The 12,181-nt window shown below is 25.3% G+C and overlaps 2 protein-coding genes across 8 annotated transcripts; one reads left to right on the forward strand and one right to left on the reverse strand.

Moving 5' to 3' along the window:
* Positions 1 to 1,480: 1,480 nt before the first annotated feature.
* On the reverse strand, positions 1,481 to 6,708 carry LOC117211431 (probable glutamate--tRNA ligase, mitochondrial). 7 transcript variants are annotated; one of them, XM_033455278.1, is made up of 10 exons: positions 6,690 to 6,708; positions 4,901 to 5,028; positions 4,508 to 4,742; positions 3,775 to 3,970; positions 3,483 to 3,697; positions 2,525 to 2,747; positions 2,256 to 2,416; positions 2,015 to 2,181; positions 1,752 to 1,909; positions 1,481 to 1,670 (listed from the first exon to the last, which is right to left on the reverse strand). In XM_033455278.1, the coding sequence occupies exons 2-10, from the start codon at positions 4,998 to 5,000 to the stop codon at positions 1,590 to 1,592; spliced, it is 1,536 nt and encodes a 511-aa protein (XP_033311169.1). In that variant the 5' UTR covers positions 5,001 to 5,028; positions 6,690 to 6,708; the 3' UTR covers positions 1,481 to 1,589. The 7 variants fall into 7 exon arrangements, with proteins under 7 accessions (XP_033311169.1, XP_033311168.1, XP_033311167.1 ...); XM_033455277.1 differs by lacking the exon at positions 6,690 to 6,708 and adding an exon at positions 6,003 to 6,084; XM_033455276.1 differs by lacking the exon at positions 6,690 to 6,708 and adding an exon at positions 5,125 to 5,290.
* LOC117211429 (polycomb protein suz12-B) lies at positions 6,294 to 12,048 on the forward strand. The gene is made up of 9 exons (XM_033455269.1): positions 6,294 to 6,525; positions 7,639 to 7,685; positions 8,185 to 8,368; positions 8,461 to 8,552; positions 8,649 to 8,841; positions 8,945 to 9,310; positions 9,403 to 9,731; positions 9,805 to 10,058; positions 10,132 to 12,048. The coding sequence occupies exons 1-9, from the start codon at positions 6,426 to 6,428 to the stop codon at positions 10,805 to 10,807; spliced, it is 2,241 nt and encodes a 746-aa protein (XP_033311160.1). The 5' UTR covers positions 6,294 to 6,425; the 3' UTR covers positions 10,808 to 12,048.
* The last annotated feature ends 133 nt before the right edge of the window (positions 12,049 to 12,181 follow it).

A 12,181-nucleotide genomic window follows, 5' to 3' on the forward strand; every position in this document is an offset into this window, starting at 1 on the left:
TATAATGAAATATACACATATCCAAATAAAGAAAATCTTCTTCAAAGATTGTTTCATTTCCCTTTTATCCTTTTGTTTCTGTTTAGATGTATTCAGATAAAAATTTTTTTCTTAAGAAGATATACTTTATTCATCTAGTATTATATTATTGTAAACAGAAATATTAAATAAATGGATCAAATTATGATTGTCCTTTTCACAAATGCAATATAATTTATAGTTTCATTACACTTAGGATATTTTTCCTAATATAAGTATATTACAATTTATAACTTAAATATTTACTATATACATTTTAGTTTGAAAAAAATTCATTGGTACAAGTAAACAAAGGATAACAGTATATTTTATACATATGATATGAAAACATTGAAATGCACAGTTGATGCAGTAGATGCTTGCTTACTATATTTTATATGTATATATTTTTATAGAAACAAAATCAATCTATATCAAAATAATATTATTTAAGATTTAATTACATAATAAGAAGATATTAGAAAATATTTAAAATACAATTTGCTTATTTCATAAATTACTAAGCAAAGGCTGATATACGATAAAATATTATTATATTATTATTATTAATTCCATAAATTAATATCTTTATGATAGGTTTTATAGTTACAATAAATTGCATAGTAATTTTGTCTATACATATGTAAGTAATTTTATATTTAATAAATTTCTTATTGTCTGGGAATATTTCAACGCACATTGTGTATATAAATTCAATTATCATGGAAAAATATTAGCAAATATTTTTTCACATTAATTAGATGCATTTAAAAAATATTGTAGTTTATATTTTTAAACTGTCATTATAAGTTTCAATATCTATTATAGTAAAAATCCTTTTATTTATATTACATGTTATATTTATGTTATATTTTAGAAAGCTTTCTGTAATTAGTAATATATTATAATTTAATTATAATTTCGATTGTATTAGAAAATTGAACATTTATTTAAAGATACAAAATCAATCCCAATTATCCCAGGGAATTGAAATGTAACAACTGTAAATAATAAAACTGTAAATAATTTCATCCGAAGTTCAAATTACATAACTTTTAAATTATATATTCAGGTTTCATTTCATTATCAGATAGGTTTCATATAATTTAGTCTTATAATACTATAAATCTCTTGAGTTTTAGAAAGTCTTACATAAGATTACTAATATCAACATATTTAATGTATTATTTAAAAATAGATGTTCTTATTCAAAGAAAATATAATTATATAATATGACATTATATAAATTTCTTTTATTTCCATATATATGTTTCTGTATCTTAATATGCATTATATGCAAGTTATAGATAACATAAAAATAAAAATATTTATATGTTAAACAGCTAAAGAAATAGCTTTTTATGTGACCCATAACATACAAAATTAAATGATTTTAATATATTTAAAAACATATAAAATACAAACACAAACATAAATAACAAAATTGACTAGATATATAAAATTTGTATTCTATTCAAAATTATTTTTATTCTACGAATAATAAAAAGTATTAATTTCAAAATGTATTGTTAATTATAAATTTACAAATATATGTGACCACATTTTTATTTTTAGGAAATATAGCGTTTTATTCTTAACACTGTAGAATCTTTCCCCAAAACTTCCATCATTTCAGAAACTGGTGGACCCTCCTAAAAATGTAAATACATATATTATATAAATCAGTATTAAATTTATAATGAAAAAATATAATTAGAATATTTTATGTTTACCTTTAAACCACTAAGTACAAAACGTAAAGCTTTCATCAATGTTGGATATGAAATTTCATGTTCATTAGCAAATTCTTTTAGGTATTTATTTATCCATTCTTTATTAAAATTTTGAATTTCAGTTTCAATCAATTTCATACTTATTATTTTAAGCGCATCTATAAAGAAAAACCGTTTTAAGTGTATAAAAAAAAAATAATGGATTCAATTATACTACATGAAACACTCAGTAATGTTTATATACAAAGTATAACAAATTATACCTAATTTACATCCTAACATAGTGTCATCAAATGATGTGGTTGGTATATGCCATAAAAAGGCCAACTTTGGAGATACTAGATCACTTAATTTTGATATTCTATGCTGTGCCCACTTTAATACAGAAATAATATGATTGTCGTCTAATTGTAAATTTCCATCAGTTTGTCTAAAAATATCATTGAATATGTTGTTAAAGCTCTAAATATAAATAAAAATTAGCACTAGACAAACCATACATACCTATTTGGGAATGCTTCTATGACTAACGTTTTTATTCTTTCAATTAAAAATGCATTATTTTTTTCATTTGCTAATAATTTTGCTATCTCTATCCTATTGAATTCTAATAGTTTTGGAGGTGAAAGTTTATTAGAACTTACTTTTATTTTAGAAATATTGAACTGAAATAATTAAAACAAACTAAAGTAAATAATAGAAAAGCATGTGTAGTATGATTTATATTGAATACAAATATTTTGTATAAAGGATATAATATAAAACATAAATACTTGTTTGATTAATTCTTCATAACTATCAATGTAAAGAGCACCTCCTTTATTATCAAAACCACCACCAGCATGTGTAACATAGTTTAAAACTGCTAATGGAAAAATTCCCTCTTTTCTAAAGGATTCTATACTTATATCGCTTTGCCTTTTTGATAATTTTGATCCATCAAAGTTTAATACCAAGGGTAAATGTCCATATAAAGGTGGAGTCCAATTAAAAGCTCTGTAATAATTACAATTATTGGTGATAATCTACAATTAATGGATAATATCGTATAATAAATTATTTATATTTAAATGTTTAGTAAAGGATATGTAGTCATGTCATATTCATAAAATATGTATGAAATACATATAAATGTTATATAAACATAATTTTTTTTAATATTCTATATAAATACTAAAAAAAGTTTATCACAGGTAAATAAGATTTTCTTAGTACATGTAATTAATCTATTTAATCAAATAATTATTAATTATAATATCTAATATCTAAAGAATAAAGAAGATAGTTTAAATTATTATTCATAACTTATTATTAAATAATTACTAATTTGTTATATATATTTATTATTTAATTACTATATACTAATTATATATATTTAATAATTATTTAATAATAAATTTAAAATAATAATTTAAACTATTTTCTTTGTCCTCATATACTGAGATAACTGTTTATTATTTAGATATTGTACATGTAATAAATACTTGTATTCAAAAATATAACACATTCTAACATATTTTATTGTTCATCATACCATATTGCACAATACAAGTAATTAATAATAACCATAATTCTACAACAATACTGCATAAAATTTGAATCCTATATAAATATTCTACTTTTAAATTGAAAATATCTTATAATTATATATGAAATTAAAAAAATAATACTTTACAGGTACTAACAAATATTAAAATATTTACAAATTTTGTTATAAATTTTAGTACTTACTTGTACATCATTATATGTTTAGGTGTGGATACTTGCCACTCAATTCCTCTTAATACATGAGATATTTCCATAAGATGATCATCAACAACATTTGCAAAATGGTAAGTTGGATAACCATCTGTTTTGATAATAATGGGGTCTCCTTCCCTTTGTGCAATATCATGTTCTATTTTACCATATATTAAATCATCAAAGCTTTCTATTCCAGCAGATAACTACAAAAATATAGATAAATATATAAAAATATAATTAATCACAATATATGACATCATGTAATACCATTTTTCAATACCTTAAATCTAATACAAAAAGGGGATCCCTTATCAAGTTTTGCTTTTACTTCATCGTTGCTTATATGTCTACATCTATTATCATATTTAGGCACTTCTCCTCGTTTTATTGCTTCTCTTCGCAATAATTGCAATCTGTTTTCTGTGCAGAAACAGTAATATGCAGATTGATTATTTATAAGTTTAAGCACTTGGTCCCTGTAATTTAATGAATAATGGTATATTATTAGTTTTCTAGTATCTATAAGAATCTTTGTCTATTAAAATAACAAGTGAAATTTAACTTTATTTTATAAAAAATATAGGAAGTCATAAACAAATAATTTAAATTTAATTTATACTATATAATATAATATAATTTAAATAAGCAAAAAATACAACCATTATATGTATTAAAACTCTATATTTTTAGCCAAAATACTAATAAATAGAAATTAGTTATGTTACAATAATTATTTGAAATTAGGTGATAAAACAAAATATAATTATGTTTATTTGGATTTTGTTACATATATGCTTTAATGGACTTACTTGAAAAATGTTCACTAAGCTTTAAGTAAAGTATACTTTAAAGTATAAAGTAGCATCATTATATCTAATAATTTTGTAGAAAATAATTCATAATATCACTTGGAGATATCTATATGAACACAACATTTATATTACATTTACATATATGTAACTACAATATAGTATTTATTTGAATACTTATATAAATGAAAATTTTCAACGTACTTGTATATTTCAAGACGTTTTGATTGTATGTAAGGCCCGGCAGGTCCACCTCTTATTGGATCCTCATCAGGTATGATTCCGGACCATAGTAAATCACATTGGATTTTTTCTATTGCATCAGGTATACATCTAGATTGATCAGTATCTTCAATTCGTAAAATAAATGCACCATTATTAGCACGGGCAAATAAATAATTATATAATGCAGTTCGTAAACCTCCTACATGTAACGAACCTGTAATAATTTTTACATATTAATATATTTATATATATATTACATATTAATATATTTTTTATACTGTATTAAGCAAGATAAATAAAAAAATATTACATATGATGATTTAATATTCTATTATATTGAATTTTATAAAGATGAATAATCATATTACATACCAGTTGGACTAGGTGCAAATCTAACTCTTACTTGTACTTTTTTAAAGAACCGTTTTTGCATAAACAGAACATTTGTAATACGGAATATGTTGTACTTCATCGTATTTCTTCACTGAATTATATTAAACCTATAATTTAAATTTCACTAAAGATCATTATACAAATTATACTGTTTAATACCATATTACAGAAGCATAAATTAGGATTATATAAAGCATACCAACATCAAGTTTTGTTTTAAGATTCACTCTTTATCTCCAATATTTTTCAAACAAACAAGAATAAACTATTAATATCATATAATTTATTTACACTTGCTTTGACTATTCACTAGGGGGTACACATGTTTCAAATGTGCTTTCATACAGGCATTTTTATCTCTAGTAAAATATTTTATGTTGACCAACCTTGTAAAGTTTTCCCAAAAGATATAAAAGTAATTTCTTTTAAAGTTTAGGATCACAACTATATAAAGAATTTATATAACTATAATTTATAATATTTACATACATACACTAATCAATAACGTTACAGGATTACAATATAAAATTAATTTATAACAAATTTTATTTGTATCAATTATTATTTGTATTTATTATTTATTTGTATCAATATTTATATTTTGATTTTCTACTCTATAATATTTAGCAACGGCATAGAAATGATTTATAAAATTTAAAAGAAATGGAAAGCATAATATATGATCTGCAATGCATGCGTTTTAATGCAATTATATAAATTCTGCTAACATACTCCTTTTATTATGATATCTGCTGTTATATAGAAGTTTAAAATTATAGTTAAAAAATAACGTTTTCATTTTTTTTTTTTTTTGTTAAAAAGAAATTACTTATAGTTTTAATATATATACATCTCTGATGGCTGGACAAAAGTATATATAGCGGCGTACAAAAGTTTCTGATTAGATAGATTTTTCACTTTAGATTCCAAAAGCGGTATTATTTATAATATAATATAAAAATTCTTTAGAATTTTAACAAGTATTACATACCTATATAATAGTGTTCACGTATTATATCATGTTCTCTTACTTATCGTATTTTTATACCTAATAATACTTAAAATTCTTTTAGATATGTACCTTTCGAATATAAAGTGAAGATATAGTATGACGTCATGATATTGTTTTTCCGTTGTTGTAACGTTCTATGTTTTTCTTTTTACTTTTATTTTACTTCTTTCATCTACAATCCAAATACACTACATATGTTTGCGGATATATATAAATCGAATATGATGTAGTTTTGATATGTTGTCAATTTTCATATCGAAAATCGAACATCTGATCTTACATTGCATTTTAAGGAAACAAATTATTTTTACATTTCGCGCGATATGTATTGGTAATGAGTGATTGGTTCGTTTAGTTATTAATAATGATATAAGGGTGCGCTTTAGTTGCAGGCTAAGCGCCGCAGATTTCGCGCGGGGCGGGTGTTGTCATTAGATTTTCACGTGACGAAAGTGAATTGCCGTAAGAAATTTGACAACGAATCGTATAAAAATGCCGCCGAAAAAGCGGGAAAAAGAAGTGGACGGGCAGAAAGGTCCTCGAATGGATCAAATTCAAGCAGACCATGAGCTATTTCTACAGGCCTTCGAAAGTAAGAACTTTCTGTTATCATTCCTTTTTCCTCTATTTTTCTGACTTCAAAATTAATTAATATCTCGATTTATAATAACTAAATGGTCATTGATCATCACTTTTTCAATATTTATTACAAATATTCAAAATGATCGTACATAACCCCATTTGCTAAGAACGTACCGAGCGCCGAATCGCGCGTCGTTCCACTCCGTTCCCTCCTTTGCTTCAATTCGTGGACACCTGTCATTCTCTCACCATGTTCCTATTTAGTGTTTAATTTAAAAAATTAAGCCAATTATATGTGATGATTAAATAAATGAAGTATGTATTATTAGGTTTAAATTATTTTTCATCAATGCAACTTTTATTTTAATATTTTGATATTTTTTCTCAACTAATGGATATCTTAGTTTTGTAGCAAAATATCATGTACTTAATTTATTAACACTCATGTTTAATTCGACCACAACATGTTGCTTTTATTTAAACATGTCAAAAAATATAAGGAAATTTTCTAAATAAATAAATACATTATTAAGATTAAATTATTTTTCAACATTGTGATTTTTATTTTACTATTTTTTCTCAATTAATATATATCTTAGTTTTGTAGCAAAATATCATGTATTTAAATTATTAACACTCATGTTTAATTCAATCACAACATATTAACTTTTATTTAAATATGTCAAAAAATTAAGAAAATTTTCTAGTAACTAATTTAGTGTAATAGAATTATTTTTGTTTTTTTAAAGGTACTTATATTTTTTTAATAATTTGAGACATAGTGCAGTTTTATTTTAGAGTAAAATGGGATCAGAGAGGTTTAACCTGCATAAAGCGTAACAACTGTGAAAGAATGCAGGCTTCTCATATGGAAACAAGAATAACCTAATCATCATTTCCCATTTTTCCTTAAAGAAGAATCATATACAATTTTTGATATGTATCTCTTTTAACTCCTGCAAGGATCATTTCACTTGTGACAAAAATGTTAACCTCTGAGCCATCTGGAGGAATTCAATTGAACTATATTCTTCTTTTATTTAATTTATTTGTATTTAAAAATGTTTAAATTATATATTCTTATTCTTGCTATTATATAATAATTTTATGTATCATTTTTCAGAACCAACCCAGATCTATCGATTTCTACGCACAAGAAACCAAATTTCAGTGAGTAAAAGTAAAATAAATCTATCTATATTTTATATTTTATTTTAATTGTTAATTATCTGTAGTTTAATGTCTCCTCAAAGTGTTAACTGAATATTTTAATATTTATTTGTATTCAAAATGTCCAAAGTATTAGATGAGAGTGAAATGGTAAATACTTGTAGACAAGTAAATATGAATGAAAGTGTATTTGGTACAATTTTTTTGTACTAACAGTTTAGTGAATTTTTCTTAGCTTGTAATAAAATGAAACTTAAATTCTACAGTAGAGTGTTTGTGAACATTCCTGCAATATAATTAAAGTTAAAAAATATTTTGAAACTTTTTATATTTGTTTTTTATGATTGAGAACGGTAGGTATATAAATTTATTATCTTATAAAGCTACTTTATAGTTTATTTAAAATAAAATGAAATATATTTTATGCTCTGTATCATTTTGTTTATACAAACTAATAGAAATATGATAATGTAAAACATTTTGTGTAATTCTCTTTTAGCCAATATTTCTATATAGAAACTTAACTTACATGAGGCAACGTATGTCTAGAAGCCATAAATCACGTCGGGTGTTTAAAATTGACATGATATTGGAAAAATTAATGTCAAAAAATAATCAAGGAGAAAACCCAGGTGTTCGTGGATACATGACTCTTACTTTTCTAGGTTTTTATGATAAAAAAGGTAATTGTGAAATAAGCTCTGGTACCTAAATGAGACACTTCAAAGATTTAGCATATTGAATTAAATTTTTCTTTATAATGGTAATGTTACAGTTGAAACGCCTCAAGATCCAGTAAAGGTAGAAACATTATTATTGAAAATATGTCACAAAAAAAGAAAAGATGTGAGTTCACCAATTATGCAGGCAAGTATGACTTTTCAATTACATAATTTGTTAGAATGGAATAAATAAGTAAGATTGATAATTGCTGTTAAATAAGCGAACATTTTTTAATTTTAGGTTTCTGTTGGCACAAGTGAAGTTCCAATCAATCCTTGTGAAAATCAACCACCTCCAAAGGCACCTACCATATCTATACCTAATGAATCTTTCAGTTTAAATAATGGTCATGTAGCGAAAACTTATATGCTTTTACTTAGAGTATATTGTACGTCCAATACTGGCTGCCTTATGCATAACTGTGATTTAGATGGTTAGTTAACAATACATACACACACACATATACCATGAATTACTTTAGAGAGTATACTTTCATAATATTTGTTTTCCTTTTCTTTCTCTCTTTTTCTCGTTAGAACCAGCTCAAAAGCGTCGCAAGTCTTCTACGGGTTCAATTAAAGCTGGAGGAGAAGAAATAAAGTTGTATGGTTCTGAACTCATAGTGTATGATAAACACAACCGATGTTTGTTGACTGATGGCGATTATGAACTAGGCTTACAAGAAGTACAAACCAATATTCGATCTAGCCCAAAGAAGCACAGCTCTTGGGAGTCTGTACCTGACATCAAGGAATGTGGTCCTTTTGAAGTATTCAGCAAAGGACCAACATTAAAGTTTAGGCTTAATTGGACGACTGAACCAAGTAACGGTTTAGTTGATAGACCAACTCCAATTCATTCAGTACCAAATGGTGATAATAAAGAAAATCGCTCAGGAAATAGTAAGTTTTCTATCCTTTTCTTTTTCCACAGAAGAAGAAATATGTATAAACAGGATAAAAAGAAGATAAAATGTTTCATAAAATAATTTCAGCTGGTCTAGAACGTTCTTCCACAAATAATAATAATAATAGTACCAATAATAACAACAATAATAATAGTAATAACAACAATAACAATAATCCAACACTGCCAACACCTAGTCCTCTAAATTCCTCAAGAATGACAACTAGTGAGAAAACGGACACTATCATGGGTACACAGCAAATAGTTTATCAGTTCCTGTATAATAATAATAGTCGCCAACAAACAGAAGCTTGTGAAGATTTACATTGCCCTTGGTGCTCATTAGACTGTGGAAAACTTTATTCTCTTTTAAAGCACTTAAAATTATGTCATTCGCGATTTACATTTACGTATGTGGTAAGTGTTTAAATATATGCATTACAAATCTGTGACATTAAAGTACTATAAAATAAATTTTTTATTTTAATAGCCAATTCCACAAGGTGCTCGCATAGATGTAGCAATAAACGAATGTTATGATGGCTCATATGCTGGTAGCCCTCATGAATTAATTACACAGCCATCTAGTATAGCATTTTCAAGAACAGGACCGACGAGACGTACAAGTGTAACAAATATTTTAGTATGTCGCCCAAAAAGAACTAAGCCAAGTCTTTCTGAATTTTTAGAGCTTGATGAAAATGAATATGAAAGCCAAAGACCTTATATTACAGGACATAATAGGTACAACAGTTAACTAAAATAAATGTCATTATTTATTACATACAAAATATGTTGCTCATGAAATTTCTTGTAGGTTGTATCATCATACTGTTACGTGTTTACCCATATATCCAAAAGAAATGGATATTGATTCGGAAGGAGAAAATGATCCAAAATGGTTACAAACAAAAACAATGATGATGATAGATGATTTTACAGACGTCAATGAAGGAGAAAAAGAACTTATGAAAATGTGGAATTTACATGTCATGAAATATGGCTATGTAGGAGACTGTCAAATACCACTGGCTTGTCAAATGTTTCTAGAAACTAAAGGGAAAGAATTGCTCATGAAAAATTTATATCGTAATTTTGTTTTACATATGTGTAGTTTGTTTGATTTTGGTCTAATTAGCCCTGTAGTTTTATATCAGACTATTCAAAAATTACAAGAAATTATGAAAGAAGGAGGCGAAGATAGTGATATTCGAAAAGTTTTACAAAAGTCCCATGAAGCTCAAGTTGAAAAATGGCTTAGTTCAGGTTGTCATGCATCTTTAGATGCTAATAAACAAAATAGTACAAGTACTAAAATAAATTTTAATAGCGATGGATCAAATTCTAATGCAAGACGGAAAACTTCTTTACCACTTAGTTCACCAAATTCACAATCTGTAAAAACGACAGCATCCATCCACAATAATGTTAGCAAATATGCTAATATGATGACTACATCATCAAACAAGACTGTAAATGGAAGTAGTTATTAATAACCGTTATACATACGTTAATCTGCTAATTGTACGTTTTTGTACAGTATTTGTTGCAAAGGATGTAATTGCGATTAGAATAATTGACATTATAGCTACTTGATAATCATTGCTCTAACTACTAGATCAATTTTCTATAAATTTGAAAGTTTTAAATGTAAAAGTGAAACAAAAGACAAACTTTCAGATAAATATAATGTGAATAATCCATATAGTTCTAATTGAAATTCTGGAAAACAATTAAATATGAAGAAAAAATTTATTTTGAATATACGTAACCGAGAACCTTGTTTCGTAAAAAAAGATATAATGTACCCGTTCTTTCTTGGTCTAGTCAATGATGCCTTTTATGTATCTAACTTTCTGAACTTTTTATTTGCTTAGTAATATGTGAAAATTACATTGCCTTATATACTTTTGATTTTTATAATTTGAAGAACATAATATTTTAATATCAAAACTGGAAAAGTGACAAATTAAAATTATTAAACAGAATGTTACATTTAAATATAACTATCATTTTGGAAATCAAGGTCACTGGATAAATCTTGTATATTCATGATCGGGAATGATAGACTATTCTTTTATATGATAAAACAGTTGTACCTCCTATGGAATGTTAATTTAAATCATAATCTTATAGATTAATATGGATAAATTTAATATCTGAGGATAATATGAAGTTGAAAAAACTAGCACATAATCTATTAAAAGATGGGACCTTGGTACAATTACTTCAGATATTTCTTGTAAACTGAGGCTGTAAATTATAAGTTTTACCCCAAAGTAAGGAATACACTGTTATAAAAAAGTGCCTTTGTAAAGCGGGAGAATTTGAATATGAGAGTGACTGTCGCCAATATATGACTTTTGCATTGAGTATTTATACTCATTTTAATATGTTGAATGTTTGTATGTTTTTATTTAGCAAAGTTTTTTGCCGATTGTCGTTCTTTCAGATAAATTTATGAATGAAATTTAGTACGTTACAATGAATTTATTCTCTGTGTAATATACACAACTTTACTGCCGATGATCGTTCGAAGAAGCATTTACATTCCCGTACGTAATACGTGACGTTTCTTTATAACGTAACTAGGTGAAATCTTGTTTAACTTTTTAACAAGTATTGATTTCTAGCAAATCTGTTTTCTTCGAACGACTTTGATCACTGTCCATTAATATTACTACTTATGCTAGGTTGTAAATAAAAAAATACAATAAATTTAGAAACATTATAATTTAAAGTGTTCGCTGCTTTTATTTGAAATTATTCAAATTTTTTGTTATTTTTATTTCTTTTTTATCATAGAATAATAACATATTATAAAATATATTTCAGTGGTAATTATAGTACTCCTACGGAGTAATCTT

Source organism: Bombus bifarius, unplaced genomic scaffold, assembly GCF_011952205.1.
Source record: "Bombus bifarius isolate JDL3187 unplaced genomic scaffold, Bbif_JDL3187 scf7180000008233, whole genome shotgun sequence".
In the NCBI taxonomy this organism is placed as follows: Eukaryota; Metazoa; Arthropoda; class Insecta; order Hymenoptera; family Apidae; genus Bombus; species Bombus bifarius.